At 43.7% G+C, this 27,882-nt stretch overlaps 1 protein-coding gene across 2 annotated transcripts in view; it reads left to right on the forward strand.

The window, feature by feature from the left end:
• Window positions 1-7,762: 7,762 nt before the first annotated feature.
• The window catches only part of ARID3B (AT-rich interaction domain 3B), a 455,909-nt gene continuing 435,789 nt past the window's right edge, over window positions 7,763-27,882 (forward strand). For both annotated transcript variants that reach the window (XM_085643782.1, XM_085643783.1), the window contains exons 1-2: window positions 7,763-7,919; window positions 13,561-14,187. In XM_085643782.1, the coding sequence (XP_085499908.1) occupies window positions 7,884-7,919; window positions 13,561-14,187 (663 nt within the window). In that variant the 5' untranslated portion in view covers window positions 7,763-7,883. The remainder of the gene's footprint in view (window positions 7,920-13,560; window positions 14,188-27,882) is intronic.

Raw genomic sequence — 27,882 nt, forward strand, 5'->3', positions numbered from 1 at the left:
CGCCCACTTAACGCAGTTCGTTCCGTGCGCGCACGGTGCGCTTCGCGCACCGTGCGCGCACAGTGAGCACGCGGTGCGCTTCGCGCACCGCGCGCCCACTTTACGCAGTTAGTGCCGTGCACGCACGGTGGGCACGCGGTGCGATGACAAAGCAAGAAAGCACGTCAACAAATCTGTTTCTGCTTTCCTCCGTGACTATGGTATGGGTGCCATTTACCACAACAACTTGCGTTATGACATGCAAGACATTTATAGAGGAGATGGTGTGCACTTCAATGATGAAGGGAACAGAGTCTTCCTCTTGAACCTTAGACTCTGCATCGGTACTTACTTGTAGGTACCACTAAAAAATCATTTCATAAACACAACGGCTCTTTTTAGAGCCCCCTAATATCTAAACACTTAAATCTGATTTTCATTTTTTTTTTTTTTTTTTCCTACCGTACGCTTACCGTAAGCTTACCGTACGCGTACCCCGTGATTTTTTTTAAAATCAATAAATGTTTTCTTTGTACTTTTCTGTCCTTCTTTGACCCCCTTACAAATGTTAGGGGGTCTGTAACTCTCCTCATTGCCCCCTTTCCTTGTTTTCACTCTTTTTTTTCAGAGTGAAATACACAAAATGGCGGCCGCCGCTTCCTGGTTTCGGCCGATTCGAATGTTTACTAAGATCTAAGAGCCAATCAGAATCGCGCTCGCGCACGCCACCGTACGCTTACCGTAAGCGTACGGTAAGCGTACCGTAAGCGGGCTCAGATATATATATTGATTTAAAGGCTATTTTCTCAGAATCTACTGAACAGATTTACACCAAACCTACAAAAGGCACTTCCTTGACCTAGGGACTACCTCTCTGCCAAATTTTGAGTAATTCTGTTCAGCCGTTCGGGCTGTAGCTCGTTCTAAAGGTCCTATGGAAAAATGCATGGGAAAAACGCGTTTTGGGACCCCCCTTTTATCTCAGCCCCCGCTTGACGGATCCCCCCGAGACTTTCAGGGTAGGAGCGGAGCGTAGCGCCCCACCTATTTTGAGAAATTCGCGAGGATTCGTCGACCGGCGCCAAAGTTATTCAAAATAGAATGTTGAGGTTTTCCTATGGAAACGTGGTCCTAACTATAACTACCTACTGGCGACCGCCAGTAGGTAATATATGTATATATGCAAGAAAACAGATAATGCAAACAAGCATATGAAAAACAAAAATAATGGGTGGGATAATCCTCGCCTCCGTGTCCTTAATAGAATTGAAAATTCTTGTCACGTATGTTCGCAAAGTTTGAATTCTATGTCAGGACCGGAGGCTCCCATTATGCTTGTTCGAAGCTGCGCCACCACAACAGATGCAATATCCACAATAGGCTTATAATAAAAGGTCTTGAACATAGAGTCAGATGACCAATCAGCTGCCTTCATATGTCAATTAAACTCACTCCTACTGAAAAAGCTTTGGAAGCAATAGCTCCACGCGCTGAATGGACACCAAATTTGGCAACATCAATACCAGCTTCATTCATGAGCCATCTCACCCATCTTCCCAAAGTAGCTGGGGTCACAGGACAAAAAGGCTTTTTCAAAGCAATCAACAATTGACCATGCATATCCTGTCGAAATGGAGCAGTACTTACCTCATAATCCCTAATACATTGTACTACACAGAGTTTCGGATTATTGGGAAAACTCGGGTAAGTAACCAAGGAAGTATTACACTTAGTGCACCTGGATATAGCAAAAGTAACTCCATCAGGTGAAAATCTACGACCTGCAAGATCCAGAGCACGAATATCAGAAACGCGTTTGCAAGAAACCAGACATAATAACATAGTCAATTTTGCAGAAATTTGTTTGCGGGATAAAGAAGTATTGGAGGGCCAAGCCTCCAAGAAACGCAAGACAATAGAAACATCCCATAAATCAACATATTTCGGGCAAGGTGGTTTGACCAACCTGATAGCCCTGAGTAATTTAGAAACCAAAGAATGCTCACCAGCAGGTTTGCCATTGATAGTTACATGGCCTGCAGAAATGGCAGATCGAAAATGTCCTATATGCGAGACCGGAAGAAGCAATAGATGCCAAAAAATTCACAATCAAAGAAACATCTGCTGAAGAGGGATCCACCTCCCGTTGATCGCACCAACTACACCATCGTTTCCATGCTGCCGCATAACGTTTGTGTGTGCTGGGAGACCAAGCTTTGCTGATAAATCTGGTAGCGTCTCGCGAAAGGCCTGGGATTTGCCAGCGATCCCCGAAACCCGCCATGCAACCAGAAGGAGTTGACCCGAATATATCAGTGGATGAGGAGTGTTGAGAGGGTCTAATAACAGATTCCACAGCTGGGGAAGGAGCGGCACTGCACAACTCATCTCCAGAAGAACTGGGAACCAAGCCTGAGCCCTCCACAGAGGAGTGATCAGAATCAACTCCGACTGATAAAACTTTGTGAGTGCTAAAACCCTGGGGATCATTACAAACGGGGGAAAGACATAACACAGATGGGACGGCCAGGCCTGCAGAAATGCATCCGTGGCCAGAGCTTCCGGATCCAGACGTCAACTGAAAAACATTGGAAGTTGGGTGTTGAGGCGAGAGGCAAATAGATCGATCTGGCATTGACCCCATACCCGAGACAGGGATCTGAATACCCGAGGGTGAAGCCTCCAATCGCTGAAGTCCCGGAGATGACGAGAATTCCAGTCTGCAATCAGATTGCTGTGACCCGGAAGATACTCTGCAATCACTGTGATGTTTCTCTGAAGACAAAAGTGCCAAAAATCCTTGGCGATTTCTGCCAGAATCTTGGACCTTGTACCCCCTAAATGTTGACATACCGAACCGCTGACACATTATCCATGCAGAGGAGTATGCAACAGTTCGTCATGCGTGGAGACAGACAACGAATCGCAAAAGACCCTGCCAGAAGCTCCAGACAATTTATATGGAGAGACAATTCTTACCGAGACCACCGGCCTCCCGTGGACATCTGACCGCATCGGGCTCCCCATCCTCACCGACTGGCATCGGATTCTATCACCGCCTCCGGGGACACTCCGAACAGGGCTCGTCCATTCCAAGACTCCATGTGTTCTAACCACCACAACGTCTCCCACCTCGCTTCCTCTGAAAGAGGAATCTGATCCGAATACCGGAGGCCCTTCTGGAGATGACGGATTTTGAGCCGCTGAAGTGTTCGGTAATGGAGAGGACCCGGGAAGATGGCTTGAATCGAGGAAGCTAACAGACCGACAATCCGAGCTACAGATCTCAACGACACAAGCTGTTTGTGTAAAATCCATCTCAACTCCCTCTTGATAGATTTGATCTTCTGATTGGGCAAGAGGAGTTGGCAAGGGAGGGAATTGATGAGAAAACCCAGGAATTCCATCGATTGAGAGGGAAGGAAAACAGACTTCTGAGGATTCACTAGAAATCCGAGCGACTGTAATAGATCTATTGACCACTCCAAATGGATCATTAACAGACGAGGACAATGAGTCATGATGAGAATGTCGTCCAGATAAATTATCAGACGAACACCCCGGGCTCGCAGAGATTCCACAACAGGCCTCAGAAGTTTCATGAAGCACCAAGGTGCTGACGAGAGGCCGAAAGGGAGGACTTTGTACTCAAACCATGCTCCCTGCCATTGGAATTGCAGAAACCGGCGATGAGGACCGTAAATGGGAATTGACAGATACGCATCCTTCAGATCGAGACGGACCATCCAGTCCCCTTCCTGAAGAAGATCCCTTAGAAGATGGATGCCCTCCATCTTGAAGTGGCGGTATACAATTCAGCCGTTAAAATCCCTGATGTTGAGAACTAACCTGGAACCGCCCCCTTTTTTCTGGACCAGAAAAACGTTGCTGGAAAAACCCTGAGGATGACGAGAAGTCCGTACAATGGCCCCTTTTGTCAGAAGAGAATTTATTTCCCCGGAAATTACCGCCTGATCGTGAAGGGAAAAATCCAGGGGAGAAGGAGGATGGGGTTGACTCGGGCAACTGAAAAACTCTATTTTGTAACCCTTGACAGTCTCCAACAACCAAGCATCGCTCGAGATCAGGAGCCAATTTGGAAGAAAAAAATGAATTCTGCCCCCCAACACGACCTTTGACGCCGAGATCAAGCTCACCTGAAGTGGAGGAATTGTGATGTCCTCCTTTAGTACCGCCATAGCGTCCCTTCCGGCATTGGTTTCGGCCTTTGCGGGAAGGATAGAAGAAAGACTTATTGTTGTTGTAGCCGGAATCTTGACCTCCTCCACGATGGGACTGATAGCCACGCTGGGTGGTCTGGTTAAACCCACGGCCGAACGATCGTCCCCTATATCGTCCAGTCCGTCCAAAAACCGGGCGAAAAGCCCGTCTAATGGAGGATTGAGCCTTGTCAAGACCACTAAATGTGGCCACAAATTTAGTTGACTCCGTAAGGAAAGGATGACCAAACAACAAACCCCGAGCCAAAGAGCCAGACTCAGAAGTGGAAAGCTCTGCCAATTTAGGGTCCAATTTCAACAGGATAGAGCGTCTATGCTCACAGGACATGGCACAATTGGCGTTTCTCAATTGGCAAATGGCCCTCTGAGACCACCCAATCAAGTCATCCGAGTCAACGGCAGTGGAAGACTCCTTGGTCCGAAAGCCTAAGTCCAACATTTTTGTGAGAGGACCCAGTAAGTCCAATAATTTGTCTTGACACAAGCACCATGCTCTATTATTACCTCTTTTAGGATCCTTAGCATATTTTTTAAGATATGTAACCATAGTAGGATCCACCTCAGGAGTGTCAGCCAATTTGTCCGCTAAATCTGGCCGTGGACATTCCGATCGAAGACGGGTCCGCACATCCTTGTCAAATGGTTGACGAATATGAGTCTGGACATACTCCGCCACTTCCGGAGATGGAAGCCAAGAGGAAGAATTAGGGTGCAAAATGTCTGAAGGTTCAAAAGTAAGGAGTTGGGGATGTGATGGCGCATCAACAAAATGCTCCTTACGAGTCTTCTTAGAAGGAGGAGGGAAAAAAACATCATGATCGGAGGACGAAGTAGAAGGTGTGTCACCATCGTCTGTCTGGCGAGCAGGAGAGGCCAGAGCCTCCTCAGTAGGCTGACCATAGGAATGCTCAGAAGAGAGAGCCTTGGCAAGCTTCACAAAGTCAGACTTATGAGGATTCGCAATTTTAGAAGACTTCGAAGAAGACCTTGAAGACTTAGGCAGCCAGCCCTGCTGCACAGCATAATTGGACAGATGACGTTTTACGGGTGCAATAGCGCGAACCAGCGCCTTATTCACGGACTGTTGAACACCCATGTCAAGAGCCTTAACCAAATCCTGCTCCATGGAGCCAGAGGCTCCTTCATCATAATAATAATAATCTTCCTCATAATAATCAGCCATAGTAACACCAAGCTGTAATAATGCCCACATGAGGAAGTAACAAGCACTTGCAATGAAAAATGCCAAAGGCAAGTATAACGGGGTAGTGGCAAAAACCCTGAAGGCAAGCCAACACAACAGGTACAAAGTAAACTGAAGAAATTAATTAATTAGGTGTGGAGGGAGGGCTTGCCAATAAAGAAGCCACTCTAGGCAAAGCCTATGCTGTATTATACAGCCCTACTGAGGATTTTAGCAGCAGGACGTAAAACCGGGGCTAGAAACAGGCAGTGGGAAAAGAGCAAAGGAAGCGCTGCTCCCGCGCTGAATTTTGTAAATATGCGTGCGATAATAAACAAACAAAATGGTTGTCGTGCATGCACGGTAACGGCCGCCTGAATCAAAGTGAAGAAAGGACTACGCGACCGACACGCGTAGCCTTTCAGCACCTCTCTTCCGCTCCACAAAGTGGATTAAAAGCGCGGGCGCTCCGTGTCCGAAACAGGGAGGCGAACACACGCTCCCTGCAACCATGGAAACGAAACAACGAGCGGAGGAAGTGGCAATGAGGAAAAATGCAATCTGGGAGCGCGACGAGTGCAAACGGCACAATGCCGAAACCGAAACAGCACCACAGCGAACAGAGCGCCAAGACTAGTAAAGGTAACGGCGCAAATCAAATACAGTGCAACAAAGCAGAGAAATGCAAAACACAAGAACAATATAGTAAAGCACTTAACTGGCTGCGGAGCAGTAAAGATAGAGGATGTAGTATTCACTTATGGTCCCTTTAGAGGGGATTCTCTATGGTTGTCAGGTGATACCCAGAGTGTTCATGGGTATTGTAGTATTACTAGTTTTTTACTGTAAGCTGATTGGCTGCTGAGCATTTCCTAGTAAAGAAATGAGAATCATAAACGGAGCCTCCGGTCCTAACATAGAATCTGGAATAATTTCAATCTGGCATTCAAGTATATTAATGGACGTAAACCACATTTCTTTTAAAAATATGTTTATCTATGGTTTTCAACAGGTAGATTTGGATGAGAATTTGGGTAACGGCCAGAGTTGCCCACTTTGGCACTGAGAAACCAGGTTCGAGTCTAGGCGAATCTCGACATCCTGTGATTCTAGGCAAATCAGTTAATCTCCCTGTGCTAACAAAAGTTAATGTCTGCTTGTGTAATGTTACTTGTACTCGTGATAAGAGCTCCAATACCTTCTGGTCGAGTTCGCGCTATGTAAATTACATTAAGCTAAAATAACGGCGCTCCCGTCAGCTGTTTTCAGCCATATTGTAAATCCACGTCATATGGTTTACATAGCGTTAAAAAGAGCTAGAGCGCTGACGACATTTAAAAATTCGCCAGCACCGGACGCCATGTTGCTCGGCAAAATGTATTTAGAATCGTTTCTCCTGTGCAGCAAGCCGCAGAAAAATGTGACTATCTAGGCTGGTAATGGCTATATAAGTAGGGACTGTCTGTGCCCTGTGCATCACCACCAATACTTTAGCCATAAATATTTGAAGCTGCAAAAACTACTTTATTTAGTGTTCGTTTCGTCTTCATTTCCGCACCAGAATATCACAAATGAGAAAATGTGATAATTTTAAGAAAATTTCAGTCTACAGCTCAGAACATTTTACACATTGAGTGTAGCATGAAAAGTGGCATACATGTGTGAACGAAATACAGTGCATTGAACATGCTGCATTATTTATTGTGTAGGTATTTCGCGTTATACAGAAAAGTTCAACCTATGCCAAGTCACTCAGTATACAAGTAAAACATTCTATATGCCCTTGCACGTAACAATAATTCGATCAAAATGAACTTGCATCTATTCCATGTGAAGAGATTGAAATGGAAGAAATCAATAAGAGGAAATCAGACCTGAAAAGTGTAAAAGCGAAATACCTTCGATAGACACTTGTTTTCGGATTTAAAAAAATGAGGAGTCAGAAAGCCTTGAGTGTGAAGAAACAATAGTGACAAGGAAGATTTTACCGTAACATATAAATTAGATCAATCTCTGTTTTTAAGCTGATTATGTTGTAATCATTCTTAAATGTAGAAGTTTGTGAAATCATAAAAACAATTCTGATAATCGTGTAACTGGCACGCTGCCTCTACTTTCGGCATGCAGATTTCAATATTAATAAAAACACATTACACTAAAAATTTACATTTGCAGACGCGCGCTCCGTCCACATCTTTCATCTCAACAGCGTAACGTGCACGTTTCTGCTCACGCCTGATCTGTCACAAATACATAGTTTGCTTCCGTAGGAAAACATTGTGACTCATTTGCTGTTTTGTCCTTCTTTTTTTTCTTCGTCTGGTTTACTACGACGTTGACGTCAGTACGCCCAGGGCGCGTGCTCGGGCGGGGCCTAGGTGTTCCTGGGGCTGACGTTGAGGTGGAAGCTGACTTGGGAGGTTTGAGCTACGGGCAGAGTTCAGCCGATAGAGCGGTCCCGGGTACGGGGAGGCCCGGCCATGGTGGAGAACGCGAGCACCGCCCGTGGAGCCCTGGTGAGAATGGGAGGGGAGCAGGTGGTAGAACCCGTACCTAAGGAAGGGTGACTCGGATCCTAGCGGACGGGGCACAGATCTCTGGATATGGCAAACAGTTTGAACGCAGGCAGGCTGGTGAGCCTGCGGACGGGGCAGGAGCTCAGCGCTTCAAGGAGGGAACGTTCGTTTTGAAAAGGAGATATGAGAGTTCAGTTCACCCGAGCACTTTTCCAGCTCCCAAAGAGAGGGTATATCAGCGAATCCAAAGTTGGGTCGATGTGACAGGGAGAGAACACGGGGTTCATCAGGGCAAGGTGGCCGGTGACCAGTTTATGCTCCTGGCCCCAGACTGGAGAGGGTTTCGATGATCTCCGAGACTATGGATTTTAGACAGTGTTACTGCGAGGCGGTAAGCACCGCGGGGCAGGTGGTTGTGTAAGTGTTAAAGCTTTGCTGGTTGTGAGATGTTTTGTGAAGCGATCACCGCCGTAGGGCGGGGTAATATCAGCAGGCGATAATGACGGGAGGGCAGATGCTGGGCGTGTCATCACGAGAGTAACTGATGTGTGGACAGAAGTCACCATATGGGATGTGTAGGCTGCCCGGAAGTACACACTGCGCGCGGGGTGACGATAATGCGAGTAGTAAATCATTGGTTCTTGTGTACGTTGTTTAAATCAACTAAAGGAAGATGTGGGAGATAGATCCGCAGGCGCATGTCGGGTGCGAGTCTTTTGGAGGAAAGAGCTGGATCTCACGAGACCGAAGTCGCGGTTTTGTTATCTTTGCACATGCAGGTCCTGCTTGGAAAGTGGCCGCACCTGTGGTAGAACGTGCGCTGTACTAAAGCCTATAACGCGTGGACGCTATGACAAATGTTTAGTTGCACCTCTGTACTTTTGCGTTTGTTACGAAATGCCCATTACTATATATTATATCGATATGACATGTACATAATGCTGCTTGGGTAGAATGTGGTGTCTTGGTCTTTCCCTAAATCTGGTCACCATCCACTGAATTGTCACGTATTCGGATTTTTAGAAATGGGCTACCCTCTATAAATGCGGATAACTGCTGTTGGGGTGTCAACCGCACTTGTGACATTCAGCACTGGTATCATCCAAATATAAGAACACTCTACAATTGAGTTTGTTCATATTCCAATTTGCTTGAGGGCTATGCAACACACCCGGTGTTGATATTTTATGTTCATTTGCACAGTGCTTCACACCCCCGCGAGGTTTGGAAGCACACTCGTGGAAAGGTGGCGTGGTCTAAATGCTCCGTGTTTTGTTGCTGCGCCTTGGTTCCGCCTAAGTGACGGGTATAGAGAGGATACTAAAGCAATAGACCCTTATTGTATGGGTTAATAATGTGGGGGTTGCTTTGATGATTATGTATCGCACACTGCTCACATTGAATTGTAGAAGACGCGCAGTTGCCCTTTATGCATGCGAAGTCACCTGAAACGAACATGAACTGTCTTTCCGTAGCGGACAATTATTTTAACCTCCTCATTCACTGCTCACTTCATATTGATGGTTTAAACAGGGATTTCTCTCAAGTGTACTGCATAATTTTAGGGCATGTGCTTCATGTTACTTGACATCACGGCTTGAAACACCTGTTACTACGCACTACAATGATTTTCGCCCATTTGCAAGTCTGCCTACCCCCCAAATTGCCCTCCTGAAGACCTTTTTTGTGAAAAAGCAAGTGTCGACTCAAAACACGGAAGTACCGATGATCTCCAAACAAAACAATAGGAATGTACTCATTGATTAACTTAGTCAGTCTTTCTCTGGCGCGTCTAAAAAACACTTAGTTAAGTAGTAGAACCATAAGGTCAGTTGGTCTGACCACACACTTTCCTTTTCTTGCCATACCAAGGGATGCTTTGGCGCCGCATGGAGGACTGTGCAACTTTAAAACAAATGTTCAGCATCCACTAAAAGTTTCCTTCTTCGCTATCTGAAACATTGTGCATAAATATCTAACATAGAAACGACTATACTGCTAGAAACCCCTTTTAGAATAAGAAGAACATACTAATCATTTCTCGTAGCAGCCTCGATTGGAAAGCACCGTTCTCCAGTAAGACTGCTATACTATTGTTTGTTCCCCCTATTCTGCAAGATATTAAAGGCCTTGAATCTGCTCATGGAACCAGCGGCTGTAATAGCTGCACATATACATTGACATAGTACCGTTTCAATCGCCAGCTCAAATTCAGTTTCCTCTCCAGCTTTGGATACTGCTCATTAGTTATTGCATTTGTATTCTGGTCGTATGTTTGTAATTCATAATCCTCTCTCTTCCCATGAGTGCGTCTGCAATTTTAAGGAATTTTGACGTGGTCGATGTTTGTTGTGACATTCCAAAGCTTGGTGGCCATACTTAACAAAGTACTAATCATTATTTTCTCCTGGACCAGTGAGCCCACTGGCGGAACCGGCCTGACATGTAAAGCAACTAATAAGATATGCTTTATACGTCTTATAAATAGTTTTGGACATAACTTTAGATGCATAGGTACATTTGTGGAAGAACCTTGTCATTTAATTTCATACCAGAAATTAAAGATGTTTCGAACCTTATTCATGCAAATGGTTAATTTTTTCCCGGGCAAGCATCATTTATCAACCATGTCCACCTTCTAGCATGAATCTTTTTTTTTTTTTTTTTTTTTTACGGTTGCACCTTTTTAACCCTTTTGGATGTGAATGTTTTTACACGAGATTGCTTGGAGTAATGTAATACTCAATAACAGTTATAAACTGATAGTTAATTCCTTTGTAGGGATGTATTTGGGATTTGGTTAGGTTGAGGTGTTTTAGTGCCTTTGAGGCAATGAGCGTTCTGTTTGAAGAAATAAATACCTTGTTGAGTCCAAACCTACAATTTGGGAAAATGGATGTTGAGTACTCCTTTGACGGGCAGGGCATTAATTTGCAGTAAATGTCCTTTTATACCAGGGATACACAAAGTATGGCCCGGGTGCTGTATTTGGCCACCCTTACCTTTCATTGTGGCCCCCAGGTGAACAGCAGCACTAGGCTGCTGTTCACTTGACAGAGCAGGAACATTCAGAAAGCTGTTAAACAATTGTGCATACTTTACACGTTAACTAAATTAACGGTAAATAAGAAAGGAAGGTGTCTTAGACAACTTATCTTTAGGAACACCTTTAGTTTTAAAGACCTCTTGCACTAAACATTTAAAAACATGATACACTCTTTTGAAGTTTGCAAGAGTTTATTTTATTAACATGCATGAGTGGTTTACCTTAGTAGATCAGATTGTTTCACGCATTGAGAGGCATTTATTAGCAGTGATAGTTTTCATACATGATCTTGTAAACATTCATGGCGCCACCATTCTGAAAACAATTTATTAGTGAACCAAGAGGCAAGTAATTTGTCAGGTGCACCTTATGTGTAGCTTTGGTTGTTATATAATTGGAACATCCTTATAGTTAATTGAATAAAACACAATAAGGTTTTGTATAGCACACATCCTGAACTTGTATACTTTAAGTGGCTCTCATTTGGTAATGAAGAAATAGGAGGCAAAGTGAAATTAGCCATTTGCCTAGGATCACACAGTTTTGTCAAGTGGGGAAGCGAGGACTGATACCAGGTTTTCTGATTTCACATTTTGCAATGCAGACACCAGATGAGTATCTCTTTCTCACGTTTTAGTTGGACTTTAATTCTTGGTGCTTGAGAATAGAGTGTTGGCGGCAGACAGAAGTCACACGAAGGTTCAGTTTGATGTCCACACCATGCATCTGCTTCACGTCTCGCTACGCCCACCTTTCATCACCCCAACCCTCACATTACTAGCATTGGTGTGTCCCGCGAGCATGCCACAACAAGTACTTTGTGGCCCCGGGGAAATGTTTGCGAGTACCCATGTTTAATACTATATGCATTCTCAAATGATGACTTCGCACAGCCTGTGCAGGAAATTAGAGAAATTAAGATTTTCTGCTTTACTGAAAATGGTAATTGGCCTGGGCGTCTCATCACCATAATAGTGAAATGTTTTAAGTCCAGAAGGTAGACTGTTTCTTAATTCAAGACTGCCAATTTTGTGTAAATAATAAAAAATAAATAAGGTATATCTAGTTTCTGACACACCAGTCTACCTTCTTCCAAGGCTGATAGAATCTGATCAGTGATGTACTGCTCACTTAAAGAAGCATAATCGAGCACATTACATTTTCCTTTTAGGTCTTGTTCTGCTTTTGGAGGTAGCCTCAGCCTAGAAAGCATGACAATAGCGAGCTTGGTACTTCTGTGTATTACATACTTTATTTGCGTATTGAAATTGCATATACCTGAAAGTATTTGTAGCCAAGGTATGGCCATGTCCCTAGTTTGTAACTGATGTTTTCTTTGACATGGGGAAAGTCTAGGTACATGCTCTTGCACTGACACATGCGATCGGGCAAAATACCTTCACTCGCATTACAAGACAGCCAGTTGATTAAGTGGCTGTTACATTGCCCCTTTATGTGTGTACTTCTATTAAGTTTTCAATTTTGAAAAAAGCATGAGGCTGGTGAGACAGCTAGAGCAGTCTCAAGCCCAGATTTAATGTGTTGGATGCAAGCAAAATGTAAATGCCATTTGAACAGACTAAGGCAGATCTAAAACGTTGTCTACCATTGTGAGGTGTAACTTATGTTGATTTTTATGGCTCGATAATTAAACATGGAACACCTGTTATGTGCTTACAATGTCTCTTACTCAGAATCGTTCCCTCCTGTAGAAATACTGGCCGGTGTTGTGGGCACGACCACATGCAGTAAGTGTGATTTGAGCTGTGGGTCTCCCCGAGATCTGAAATATTAAACAAAACCGTTGCATTTGTGTCACATGCAAAACGTACTGCTGGCTAAAAATAGGCAGCGAATCTAATATGCTGATCGGTGCAGATGCAGAAAACTTTGGCGGCCGTGTTATTATAAAGCGGGCTTTCAAACTTAATGGATTTCGGGCTTGTTGGGTTGCTGTAGGCAGTAGTAAAAAAAAAAAAAATGGGCGGGGTGGGTGGTGGCATGCTGAGAATTAACTCATTTATCGACAGGTTCAAAGGATAACCCGACCGTCTGTTGTAGGGGTAGGGGAGGAGGGGGTTCAAAATGTTAAAGTAGAAAAAGTAAGCGGGTGGGTGGAGTGTACTATATCAAGAAGGCAACAGTGGTGGTGAGGGAGGCAGGTATGTGGATGATTGATAATTTGTTTACAGATGAGATCTCATCAGTGACACGTCCAGCAGTGTTTAAACCTAAATGGAACAAAATTAGAGGTAAACTTAAACTCAAAGACAAAGATAATCCATTTACTGAGTTTCATGCCTTTTTTTGAGGGCATGTCTATGTTGCTCTTTGTTTTAGAAAGAAAGTTGGACATTTCAGCCTATTTTCTTTTGCATTTTTTTTATATAAATCACCTCTTTAGTGTCCACTTTTGACAGGGACCCTCTTCCTTCCTTTACAAATGATTGACTAATTTTTCCCGTGGGAAATTGCTGTATCAGAGTTGCTCACCACTTTTAAATTCGTAAAAATAAGCTTAATATCTGACTCTCTATCGAAGCAGATTTCAAATGTCCACATTCTCCTGAACTCATGGTTTGTTTTTTGTTTCAGCCGTCGTTGATCTCAGACAGTCTGAATCCAGTGTTATCGAGTGGAACTCCCCAGCGTCAGCCCCCCAAACAAGGCATGAAGTTGGAAGCTGTAATGGAGCAGCTACAGAAGCAACAGCAACAACTGGCTCCGCAAGCCATGGAGATGCGGGCGCGGCAGATAAGGGAGGCCCAGAGATTGTATGCACAACAGCTGGCGGCCCAGCAGGCCTCTCTAGCTGCTACTTCTGTCAAAGCAACTGGTAGCCCAATGATGGGCCATCTGAGCCGTGGCCACCCTGCAGCTGGAGTATCTCGGGGCTTTCACCAAGATAGTGTTAATTCGGAATCTGAAGAGGACGAGGAGGAAGAGGAGGATGAAGACGATGATGAGAGCTTGTTGGATGAGGAAACAGAACATGGTGACCTGCATGACAGCATGGATGTGACTGACAGGGCATTGATGGTGTCCACAAAGCACTTTCACGTGGTCCAGCCTGACCACAGGAAAGAATCTACCTCCGAACCCCTGCTACCTCAGGGGCCACCTCCAGTGGAAATAAAGGAGGAGCAGGAAGACCCTTCTGATGACCTTTCGGGCTCACCTCGCAGTCATCCCAGCTGGGGAATGGATGAGCAGCTAAAACAGGTAATGAACGTATGCCTGCCTTGTGCACCGCTGCTGTTATGGGGCACCTTCAGAGTAGACTATGATTATTTATAGAATCGCTCTGACACAGTCCATTTCAGTGTAGTGTGGCTGATGGCCTCCATATCAACTGTACAGCACTTGCTCTGCGTCACATATTGCAGACATTGTTACAGTGTCGAGGAAGAAGTCTCTCATAAATAACCTGTTATTGTTTATAGTTGCCTTATGAGGCTGCCTGCCTCAGGCAGAGTAATTGCTGGTTTCTTTTACATTTCTTCCATACCTGAGAATATAGTGAAATCTTTGTAGGAGACCTGCTGTGTGGTGTAATGGTAGCAGGCTTACATGCTGACGCTCAGGGCACTATAGATTTATCTTCTCATTTCTTTATGGTTGTCCACTATAATCATAGTATGGCTGGCTCTTTCTTAGTTGTCCATAGGCCTCAAAATGCACAGATTGGGGTTCTAGAATCGATGCTGCGATGGCTTTACATATGGTCACCTGGACCATAGTGTTATTTTTCAGTACTCCTTTAGAGGTAGAAACTCACGTGGGAAGCAAACCCATTCATAGCCGTATTTAACTGATCTGCTTAGGTCATTTTTTCACCTTCACATCGTCTTTTGCTATGAAAGTGTTAAACCGGCCTTAAAAAAGGCAATCAAATTCAAAAGCAGAACTACGACACGGGATCTCACTCGAGCCATTGAGCTGCGCAGTACATTAACCATGTTTTTCATTCTTAAATGTGAAGGCTTCCGACATACTGCGTAGTGCTGTTCTCAAAACCTCTTCAGGTCTTTGCTGTCCTTTTAAAGGTTCCTTTTGGTAATCAAAGTCTCTTTTCATTTTCAGAGTGACAACCCAGTATTTTGTGCCTCTTCTAGCCTTTACTTAAACTCTCTATTTTTTTAATACCGTCGCCCTCTTTCACTTACCATGTAAATCTTATTTCATCTCTCCCTCACCCTTTCTTCCTCCTTCTGTCTGTCCTCTTCTTCTGTCATGGTCATGTCATGGCAGTAGGAGTTGTAGGACTGAGGACGTTGTCTTCTGTTTTTTATTAACTCCCTTTAGAATTCTTAAAATGGTTTGGTTCCGTTTAACTTTGGATACTTATTGGGAGTACAGCTGTTTTGATGTTTCCGTCGACCATTAACTATTGATGCTGACATGGTGCACTGCTGACCTGGTATGATTCCATTGTAGTTCCAATTTTTAAAAAAGGCGATAGGCTGAGTCCAGCCTGCTATCGCCCAATTTCATTATTGGATTCCACAGTGAAGATATTGGGTCGGGTAATTTTAGAGAGAATGCAGGCTTGGCCAGATGAACAAAGAATTATAAGTGATCTACAATACGGTTTTTGTCAAGGCTTAGGGACCATTGAGCAGGGATTAAATTTACATATTTTAATTGATAAATATACAAAGGCAAAGGGAGGAAGATTGTTTTTGACTTTTGTTGACCTAACGGCTGCATTTGATTGCGTCGTGTATGAAAAGCTGTGGTCAATTTTAGGGGAGCAGGGGGTAGACCCTATTTTAATTTCCTTTTTTAAGGCATCTTTACATGGGCGCAAGGGTGCGCTTTGGATGGGGAATGTACAAAAAGTTTTAGAGTTAGGAGGGGTGTTAGGCAAGGCTGTGTCCTTTCCCCCTTCTTATTTATTATGTACATAAATAATCTAGAGACTACCCTTGTAGAGGAGTGCAGGTACTTACCATTAGTATTTAATCGTTCTATCCCTGTGCTCCTCTACGCTGACGATGCGGTTCTTATGTCACGTACGCCACTTGGCCTTCAAAGGGTAGTTACTTCTTTTAATAATTTTATGTCCAAACTTGGTCTTACTGTTAATTGCTCAAAAACTTTTGTAATGAATTGTGGCACTGGTTCAAATAAAGTGTAATACTATTTATATTAATAACAAGGACATAGATTGCACTAAAACATTTTCTTATCTAGGGTTTTTATTCGACCAAACAGGAAGTTGGACTAGTGCAGTCAAATCTAGAAGACTCTTGTTTAGTAAGTCATTGGCGGCACTGGCAAATTTTAGTAGCAAGTTGGGAAGACGCCCTCCGAAGGAATTACTCCATATATATAAGGCAAAATGCATTGCGATTGCCACTTACGGGGCAGGAATTTGGGGTTTCTCCAACGTTACTACATTGCAAATGACGGAAAATGTTTTTTAAATTTCTTTTGTCTGTACCAGACAGTACGTCTAATTCTATCTGTCATGCCGAACTTGGTTTACCCTACTTGGAAGACACGATAAAGATCCAGCCTGTCCTCCTGTGGCATAGGGTCTGGACTACAGATGAGTTGATTCTTAATTGCCACATAGTGAAAGATGCTATGGGCCTTGACGTAGTAAAAAGCATAAGATGGCAAGAATATGTTAAACTATTCTTAGGTCAGATAAGCCATCAGGAATACTATTATGATCCCCGCACTTTACTTAATGTGTCTAGAAAGGACTTAAAGTCCAGTTGCATGAAATTTTTAACTGAAAAGAGAATACTGAGTGAAATGGACAAAACAACAGTTCAATCCCACTACCTAACTCTGGCTTTTGAGCATATCCAGCCCTATCTTTCAATGGTCACTAGCGAATACGAAAGACTCTTGCTAACTAGATTTAGGTTAAACATCATATTTAGGTCTCTAAGTTTTCCAGAATTGAATGACTGGTCAAGAATATTATGTAAATGCCAGTGTGATGATGATCTCTCCGCACAATCCTCCTTAAACATTTTATTTTTCTGTAAATTTTATCATAATCCTAGGAAAAGATGGATTGTACCAGTGCTTAAAAAACTAGGATTGAGACAATGTTGCCCTGCATTACTAGCACTACAATTCTTGGATAGTGAATATACAATTGCTGCTATTACTGTTTTCTTAAAAAATGTTTTTAAACTGCGGAAATCAGTTGTGTTTTGATATAACTGTGGTATAAATTGTGTTATTTGTCTTTCCTTCTTTTTAAATTGTATAAACTATGATATGTACTTTTATGGTATGCTTATAAAGTATCCGAATAAAGTATTTTGATGATGATGACATGGTGCACTATTGGAAATCCCCCAAGTTACTATTGCACTATGCCTGTGCTTGTTTGGTGTATACCCAGTGCTAATAGTATGGCTTTATCTAATTGTGAGAGCAATGCTCAGGTGATTTGCCATAATCTGCACATCTCTTGCCCATGCTTAGATGCACCGGTGAGTAGCAGATTCTTTTCACTAGTCTATAGGTTCTGGGAGAGACATCTGTTGCCTTTCAGTGGAGATCAGTTTGGCTCCATCTTCAGGAGGATCATGAGAACATATACAGCTCCCCCCGCACCCTACACACAGACACCCCAGCACGCACCATGCATACCACAGAAACCACATTCCATCCATACCCCTAAGACAGAGAGAATAGAACTTTTCTACTGTACATATCATATCTATGAACTCTGTTTTTAAGGTCTCGCCTAGCGACGCAGCGGATGCGTTGCTCGCTTGTGAGACTATTGTCATCGGTTTTGCTTAGGAAGCGGGGTGGAAGCTCAAGAATAAACGCCTTTAATTGGAAGGGAGGCCTGTTTGTACCCTCCCTGTTTGCCGTGCCTGCCCGGACAGGAGATGTACACGCATACGGTGTGTGCGCATGGCGCGCTTCCTCTTTTTTCTCGCGGGCGTCTCTGATGGTCACAGCGTTTCAGCACAGCCCGCGCATGGCGCGCTTAAACTTTCTTCTACTTCATAACACTCCTACTTTAGTTTAAGAAAATATTCTTACGCTCCTCATATGTACAGACTGAAAATAAAGTTATAATAAGGAAACGGCAACGTGCAATCCTTAATCGCTTTGAAGGGTCGAAGAGCTGACCTCTGAACTCCCCTTCTGTGTATCTCTGAACTGACCTTCGTTGTATGTGGAAGGTGCAAGAGTCACCGTAAAATATGTATTTATGGATTTTATTTTTTAAGTCTACAAGTTTTCTAGTTCCAACATATGTGCGGCCAACTTTTCATGCTTTATATGCTACTTTTATTTTAGGAGAAGTCAGAAACATGGGCTACTTTAAGTCATCTAGTCTACTGTCCTCTATAGCTGACATGGGCAGTGCCTGAAATCCGCGAGAATGCTCAGTAGAGTAATGCGCCTGCTGCACAGATGAACTCGCAGGTCTCCGGTTCAAGTCCCAGAGGGGCCCAGTTTGCCTTTCATCCTTCCAAAACACCAACTCCTGTGCATAACAGTAGTCTGTGCAATCTTTGTCAAGAGGCAATGACAAGAAGAGGCAATATATAAGCAAGCTGCAGATTCGTCAAACGCCTTGATTAATGGCTGGCAATGATATCTTGTTCCCAGCCTCCCATGGCATACGTTGTCTCAAGTAGTGTTAAACTTTGTACACAAAAACAAGCCTCGCGTCATCGCAGCGAGATATGAAAACTGCATTGTTTCTGTTTCTTGGAGACCTGGAAAGCGCTGTGAAGTCACCGAGCATTGTTGTGCGCTTGTGGGAGTGCCACGCAAATGCGAACAGGTGGCGCTGGAGCGTGTATGAGAAATAAGCCTCCCAGGCGGGGGTGTCAGTCAGCGACCAAAAAAGAGTCCTTAGGGCTTCTCTGATGGCCACTCTCTGTATAAAATATGACTCTGACTTACCTTTTTGTTTTAGGACTTTTGGGCAGGAGGTGATGAGCCATACCAGGAGCGCCTGTGTTCTAACTTTTGCACATGCGTCCTTGGCCACTGGCTATGCAGTACTGGCGTCGATGTCGGAATGCATCGAAGCAGCATAGCGCATGAGTATCCCTAACACACCACGTGATTGGTAGACTTCCATGCTGCCTGCGTAGTTTGTTGTTGCACAGAAGAGTCTTGACTTTGAGGGCACCTTAACTGTGAGATAAGGGGAAGTGTTTCCCATTGGTGTTTACTGATAACCAATAGTTGTTTGCTTCTGTACAGTTTAGGGAATGTCTTAATATTCCCCTAGTATGTCTGGTATCCCTCATACAAAAATCTTTAACATGCAGACTCGATCAGTAATGAATAAATTAGCAAGACTTTTCCAACCCCTGTATAGATGGGCGTCTTGTACCTGTAGGGGCTTCTTTGTGGCTTGTGAAACATTTACCAGGAGCAGAGTCACTGGAAAGCTTCGAAGAAAGTGGGTGCTTGTGATATGACCCAAGGCTAAATAGACCTTTACTCCCCTGTGCCTTAGGACTGCCTCATCGCTCCGGGAATTCAGGAAAGGGCTCAAGACCTGGCTGTTCGAATGTTCTGAGAACCTTGAAGCAGCTAGCAACTCTGCGCCTTGAGACCCTCGCATGTGATTTGCCACGCTTTACAAATCCTGATTGATCGATTAACTCCAGATGTGTAAGGATAGACCCATACGGGCAGCTATCGTTTTCAACTTTATTTTCACTGTTACGCGATACATGCAGTCACTATATTTGAAAATGATGCATAATGACAAATAAAATGTCTCGACGCACTTACGAAATAACGCAAATGCTCCTAGTTTTTGTCACACTTAAAATCTCGTGGATCAATTGAAATATGAAATAAAAAAATCGCGAGCAGTGCTGTTCAGGGAAAATGGCTAAATTGCACAATCGTAATTTGACATAAAAATAAAAATACATCTTTGCACTGTAGACATTAGAACTTTTCACTATGAAACAGTCAGGGCTTTTGACTTTGCCCCATCTAAAAATATAATCTGAGCGCTCAGCTTCCGAGTTAACACAAACCAGGGCCTGCTTCCTAGCCTTCTCAGTATGGGAGATCTGTTTTTGTGTCTGTGAGATCAAGTCTGAGCATCTAGCTGGGAAAAAAAGCAGAACAGAAAACTTGAAAAAAGCATAAGATATGAATCTGAGGAGAGATTTTTGAAAGTTGGCTGAAGTGATACTCGCATACTTGTAAGATAATGGGGTCACCTCTGTGTTAGAACTGGATAGTTTGGCCCTTGTTTTCACCCTACTTTTATGTTCCTTGTATATCAAACAAGGGCAGGGGGCTTCTTGCTGGTGCATGCCGGGAAGCACAGCCCTGACCGCTGGAAGCTGTTATCTGTTTTTTGGCTATCTTCATCTGTTCGAGTTCCGCAACATCTCGGTTATCAGTTCTCCATCTCTGAATAACAAGCATTTGCAATGCAATAGATCTCGCATTTGCGAGAGTTGGAGCTATTGGCATTGTAAATGACAATACCTTTTTATTCATTTGTTTTGAAAACCTGCAAGCGGTCTATAAACACGCACTTAGTACGTATAGTCCTTGCTTATGAGAAGCAAGACTGGCAAAGTGCCTGTTTACGCACAGCTTGCAGGTTTTTAATCGCATAAATAAAAGGCTTTGTCAGTTACAATGCCAATAGCTCAAACTCTCGCAAATGCGAGACCTTTTGCATTGCAAATGCTTGTTCAGTCTTATAGTGGAAACGTGTCTCATTTTCCATGACCACCTTTAAGAATAGCAGCAGTTATCAACCAGATCCTGGGCATCCAGATGCCTCCCTCCCCAGTGTTGGGCGTATTGGGATATGTTAAACACACGCACATTAAAAAGCGTAGGTTGCATGCACTGCTTTTGCTATTTGCTAGACGACAGGTAGCCATTGTTTGGGGGAGGCGAAGGAAACCCACAATTAAAGATTGGTTGAGGGAAGTCACGTATGGCCAAACTCAGTTGGCAGCGTACTGGGCGCTTATGCCGCCAGCCTCCAGACCAAGGGAGATTGGGAGCAGTTTCTCGAGTGGGCCAGGGCGCACTCTAAGAATTCCGATACAGCCGGGGGCGCTGGAGCTGTGGCAGTATAGGGGGGGTCCTCCCATATGAGTCATAAAACTGAGGAGCCTACTAATGCTCAAGGTAGTTAACGATTGCTTGTTATAGCACACACTGGAAGCGACATCTTTCATGGTGGTTTGCTGGGTTGAGTACAGCCGTCTTAGGTAACACTGTAAAGGCGATTGAGGTCTCTGTGCAGTCATCGGGCATCACGGCTATCACTGTATAAATGTTTTGGATAAGCGTATATGTTTCACATCTCTGCTCTGTATTTGGCTGGTACACACCACTGTAATGTCATGACTTTTGGATTGTATTGTATCACTTTTTGGATACCCAATTAAAACTTTAATTAAAAAAAATTAAAATTAAAAAATAGCAGCAGTTAAGGGCCTTTAAGTGCCAGCTTTTCAGTTGTGAAAAATCTGTGCCAAAAGATTGTCCCGCGACCAGATTAATTGACAACTGTAGTGCTTGGAATCTCTGTAAGCTCCTGTCTTGCCATTGTTCAGTAAGGCCTACTGCTGCATTTTAACGTAATGCATTTGGCGGGGCAGCTAGTTTTACATTCAGAGATATTAGCCTTTTCACATTTCGTCAGTTTTTATAAAGTCTGTAATCCCTTAGAAGTGCCTCTCGAAATGGGCACTTTCCAGAGTAAATGGTTAGGTGAGGGATCGATGTGGGAATCCATTTTCCATCTCCTTTCACAATAAGAATTGTTTTGTAAATCACAGTTTTATGCTTAGATTTGTTTCAGGCTTGAGATGCTCATGGTATTTGCTTCTATGTCACATCCTTCCTCAAGTCCACAATTCCGAGTAATTGCCAGCCTTTGTGTCCCATTATTGTAATAGTTGTCGTGAGCTCTCCACCTCTGTGTTCCTTTGATCCAAGACTTCTGTTGGTTGAAAGTTTGTCCTGTTTTTGTATGCTATGTATGCTTAACTGGAAAGTAGAACATAGGCTGCTGAGACAATATTTTAAATACCATTTAAAGACCCTTTTCAGGTTAGGTGTTTATATACTGCTACCTCTGGCTTGAACTAACCTTTACAAATGTTTGTTCATGTGCCAGGCATTTCCTGGTGCTTATTTTGCTTGCACATAGCTTCTTATTGTGTGCTTTATTCCAAACCATGTCGGTGGCCAGCTTTGTTTCTTATTTGTGGGAGTCTGCTTTTAAAGATTGCGTAATAGTTTAGTACCTTGTACTGTGGAGTAAAGGAAGCTTACTAAATGACTCAGACTTGCAGATGTTACTTCTTCCAGTAGGTTGATGAGTGTATGCTGTTTTGAAAATGATGCTTCCCCCTTGTTCCTTCGATCTATCTCAAAATAGTAAACATATACTCACTTTGAAACAGATGCTCTTACAGAACTATTATTTGTAGCTCGTGCATATTTATAACCCGCTACTTTCAACACAATGTAGGGGCTATTGGTAATAGAGCAATGCCTTCAAGGTAGCAATGAGGGGAATGTTGTTCACAAGCGTTTGACATGAAGACACCATTGGAGCGCACACTGAAAGACCGTGGGCTGTAGTCCGAGGGAAAGGAAAGATCAGCAGTGTATTTCTTAAGAGTGATATGACTTATGCAGAATAGAAGCGAAATTGGTAGGTGCTAAAAGTGAGAAATACTTAAATGGGGACTGTCGACTGGGGAACCTTCGAGGTGAGAGCAAGATTTTTGATGTGTGGACTGAAAGGACTCTATGGTGCTTTTGAATATATATATTTTTTTTATCCTAAAGCCAAGTGCCGAATATTTTTTTATTTAACATGAGGATTTTAGGGAAATGGTTGCACATTAGAGTTTACTGTAGGTATTGCTCTTGTAATCACTTGCCCAGGACTGCACATGAGCCCCGAATCTTTCAAGCACATTTAAAAAAAATGTGTGTGGATGTATGTGCGCACACGCACCCCCCGCCCCCCATCGAGTTTAAATCATCTATGTGGCCACATGTTTGGGGTTGTTGGGCTGTTTGCCACAGTTTTTTTTCTGTGACTCTTTAAATTACGGCGTTGTCCACCAGGTTCTCCCTTTTGATGGCAATTGGCTTGATAAGCAAGCCTACTCTTCTGCTTATCTCTGCCAAAGTACCACAATGACCACTAACATTTAAAGGTCTGTACTTTATTTTCATTGCCTCTCGGGAGAGAGTAGGTCTTGAACTGACTTTGCTCCACCCAAATATGCTATCCGTTTTTGGTTTCACTTTCACATGCAATAGTAATGGAGATAAGATGATGTATATGTCCTATTGCCGTCACACGGTTCTTTGATAAGTATACCTCTGGCAACTTGCCCTATTGTAAGTTTCAGACTCTTTGGCTAAAGTACAGACTTGTGCTTCCTTTCTTGCATCCATGTGCACCTGGGATGTGGTAGATTGGAATGCCCCCCGCCAAACCCCCACCAGACTTTTTTTTTAAATCCCAAAGACTTTTTCAGTCCCAAAGACCTATTCCTCCTTTTCTTAAATTTTTTTTTTTAGTGCTGGGTAGAGATATAAACTGGTGCCGATATGGTCATTCAAAAGGTGGATGTCACTATATATAAAGGGCCCAATAACACAACAAAAATTGGATGAAGACTGGTTGCTTGGGGCTAAAATCAACTCATGGCGTGAACTACGTTCACTCATTTTCCTAAACGTGTATATTAATCCAAACATCCGCACAAAAAAAGCACATCTGGTACGACTAACGGAAATTATGAGTGACTTAGCCACGGAGTACCCTGACTCAGACTGCTTTGTCACTGGGGATTTTAATACCAATCTATTCCAGTGGCAGCTAACAGAAACTGAGGGGCCCTTTCTATTTCCCTTGAACGAGGCAGAGCCACAAACCAAACCGGCAAATCAAGCCTTCTGCAGTCTGGGACACCTGTGCGATGCGTTTCTATAGTGCAGGTTACCTGGTTATTAATGGAAGGTCGGTGGGTGATACCCCCCCTAATTGGACTTGGACAAATGGAAAGAAACGATCCTATTTGGATTATTCCATTTGCAATTCAGCTTTGCTTCAATGTCTGGTCAGTTTTAGTATACACCCACGAACTGAAAGTGATCATCGGCCTCTGGTCATAGCTTTCGAAACAAAACCAGTGAAGCATAAATCTGCACCCTTAACCAGCAGGGGAATATACTCCGAAAACCTAAAGCGCCTGAGATGGAGCGAAGACATCAGCCGAAAGATCTTACATGTAAGCATGGAGTTCATAAGAGGTGGAATGGATCAGGATGCCTCCCCGATAGCGACATGGTCTATGCTCTGCTCACATTTGATTGACCTTTTCTCAAAAAATCAGTACTCTCCAAAGAGATCCCTTCCACGCCAGTTTGCACTCTCACAACAGTCGAAGGCACTTAAGAAAGCCAGAAACAATGCCTTACGACTACTGGCAAAAATGCCAGGGAACAGCGAATGCTTAAAACAGTATCAGGCAGCCCAAAAATCACTCAGGCTGGCGATCACTAAGGACAAACGGATACATGACAATCAATTCTGGTGTAAATTAATGTGCGAGAGTAAGAGCCGAAACTCACAAATTCTGGGCCCTAATCAATCAGTTCAACTCGAGCCCATTGAGCTTTGGATCTTGCAACATTCAAGAATCTGATTGGGTTGCCTTCCTCACCGATCATCTTAGCTCCCCAGAATGTTTAGGTGCTATAGGAGGCAGCCCCGCTAGAGTGAAAGCAACAGATTATAATAAGCAGAGCAACTTGATAGAGCACTTAGACACCGACAATGAGGATCTTCAGATGTCACAAGAAAGGGTTGCTACTGCTGTGTCAAGAGCAAGATCAGATGGAGCCCCGGGCCCAAACGGCCTGCCACAGAACCTGTTTAAATCTGACGTGGCATTCTGGTCAGGTCCATTGACAAATCTTTTTAACTTTGCTCTGAGAAATGCAACAATCCCAGATTCATGGCGGGGTGCAATAATCCAACCCATTTATAAATCAGGTTCCCGTGCCTCTCCCAATAACTATAGACTTATCGCACTGCTGGATATTGAGGCGAAGCATTACGCAGGTCTCCTGTTGGAGGAGCTGAGGCTATGGCAAAGGACCATAAATTGATACCAATTAATCAAACAGGTTTTATTGCTAACTCTGGGACGTCGACCAATTTACTAGCACTGTCCACCATCGTCGACAAAGCACTCTCCACATCTAGAACTGTGTTTTGTTGTTTTGTCGACTTCAAAGCAGCGTTTGACAGGGTTCCGAGGGCTGCTTTATGGGCAAAGCTGAGGAAATGGGGGATCCCCGATAAACTCTTGGAGGCAATTATACAACTTCACTCCAGAACTTGGGTCAGGGTTAGGCTGGGGTCCGGCACTCATCTCTCCTGGAAAATCTTGATGTCAAGAGGCGTGAAGCAGGGATGTGTGCTGGCCCCCATGCTCTTTAACCTGTTTATAGCGGATCTGTCATCTACATTAGACGGAATTAACAGCCACCCCCCAAAGGTAGGAGGTTCGGCCTTAAGCAATCTTTTATATGCCGACGACCTAGTCCTCTTTAGCCTCACCAGGGTCGGCCTTCAAAGGCTCCTCGACAAATTGTACATCTACACAACCAGGAACCAACTAGAGGTAAATCTAAAGAAAACTCAAGTCGTCCCATTTGGTCGGAAACGGCTTACTACAGGAGGATTGTCATACAATAACATAAGCCTTGTTGTAGGACATTCGTATAAGTACCTAGGTGTCCAATTGGACTCTAGGGGTAATCTTATTAAACACCGTAATGAGATTGCAGTTAAAGCAATGACCCTTGCGGTTTCATTAGCAAAGCTCTCGAAAAACATCTCTGCCCTAACTCTCCTACCACTCTTAGAGCAAAAATTGGCCCCACTCGATCATACGGTATAGAGATATTTAGGGGCAAGCTGAATACTGCCCTAAATCAACATACGACCAAAATCTACAAAAAGGTACTCCATTTGCCAAACTCTGTATCCCCCGCCCAGGTAAGACTAGAGCTGGGGATACTGAATTACGATGTTTCTAACATGGGCACATATTTACATTTCTGTCATAAATTGAGGCAAGCGGACCCAGGCACATTAGGATCCTTAGTCTGGCTGGAAATCACCCAAAAAAAACCCGGAGGCACGTTTGGTTGTCTTTTTAAAGACTATATCCATCAAATGTCGGTGAGTGAGCTATGGGCCCTCAACCCTAGTCGGGCAGCATTTAAATCTGGTATCAAAAAATGTGTGAGATTGAGTTCTCTGATAAGGGATAAAGCACTTTTCACCAAACGCAGTCATGCTTGGGCCCTTGTAAATTCATATAGATGTGTAGCCCCTGCAACTTACTTGTCTTGTACATACTCATTATATTTAAAACGCACTTTTATGGCAATTAGAATGGGTGACTGGCATTTCCTGCAAGATCTGCCCCCCTGGCGACGCGTGACAGAAAATACAATCTGCAGAGGGTGTGGCAAGACAGCTGAAACTCTGTTACACGTGGTTTGTCTCTGCCCAGCTTTCAACCTCCAACGTAGGTGTAAACTCAAAGCTGAGTGGAATAGGCTGGGTGTTCGGACTTGTAGGCAAGCCATCATCGCGACCCTGAATCCCGAAAATACAGCTTTAAACCTGGGTCTAACAAATTTTATTCAGCGAGCTTACCGTACTCTAAGCAAAAAGGGTCTAGCTAACAAAAATTTTAGGGATGATGTATAGGAATGAATATTATGCTCTGCACTTGGATATGCCAATACTCTAAACTCTATTTTTTAGGATACTGCTTTGTTTTTAATACATATGCTGTATTTTTATAATTAGTGCGTCAAAAATGTCTGAACAGTTTTTTAAACGCTTGTTATTAAGTCTTAAATCATTGATCAAAGATGCGGAAAACTTCTACTTCAAATATGGTTATTGAGCTTCTGCTCGTCTTCTCTTCTTCTTTCTGCATTTTAAAATAGTTGTTTTCTTTTTTCTTTAAATATCGATTTTGTAATCTCTTTTAAAGATATCTGTGTTATATCTAAATAAAGATTATTATTACTTACTTAAACTGGTGCCAACTAAGGCGCCCCTTTTTAGGTCTCGGCTGCTAAGGCTGCGCTTGCGCAGTCTCGCTCCGAGATTTAATGACTTGGAGAAGAGGGGCTTGAACCCGCCCCTCTTCTCCCCTGTTCTCCATTGGCTGGCCTCTTGAATGCTGGCCAGCCATTGGAGAAGAGGTCAGTCATTCAGATTAGGCCCCGTCCTTTTCGGATCGGGGGGCGTGTTTTTTGCAAGAAGTCTCAAGGAGGAGACAACAGCAAAACACGCCCCCGAATCCGAAAATGCCGCTGCCTTTTTCCGAGGCATTTCTGCTCTGCCTCAGAGAAAGGCAGTCGTGTGCTCGTCCGCTCCCCCTGCGTCCGGTGGCCAACTGTTACAGGTATGAAAGGGCTACGCGCGCCATCGTTGAAAGTAAGTAAGCACACGGAAGACAATGCGACACTACGAGTGCTTTTCATTGTCGTGCGTCTGCACTACTCATGTTTTGAGGTGCTGCAGCCTCGTTCACTTATGGGTTCGAACAAGGCCAGGCAAAAGTGTGCTAATTTGTCTCACTTAGGAAGTGGCGGGGCTGAAGAGATCGATCTTTGTAGAAGACCAAAGCCCTGGCACATAGGCTGATCGTGGTAAGCCTTTAAGCAGGGCATTGATCAGCCTGTGTATTTTCATAAACGATTTAGAGAATGTATTAAGTGTTCGACTGCTTGTGTGGGCTTTACGTGTCTGTTAGGGGCTTGGGGGTACACGTCTTATTCACAGCTGTAAACTGCGGTGCTGCTACTCTCAACCTCTCCCCAAGTCCAGGTAAACTAAGGTTACTCTGG

Source organism: Triturus cristatus, chromosome 3_1 (assembly GCF_964204655.1).
Source record: "Triturus cristatus chromosome 3_1, aTriCri1.1, whole genome shotgun sequence".
Taxonomy (NCBI): Eukaryota; Metazoa; Chordata; class Amphibia; order Caudata; family Salamandridae; genus Triturus; species Triturus cristatus.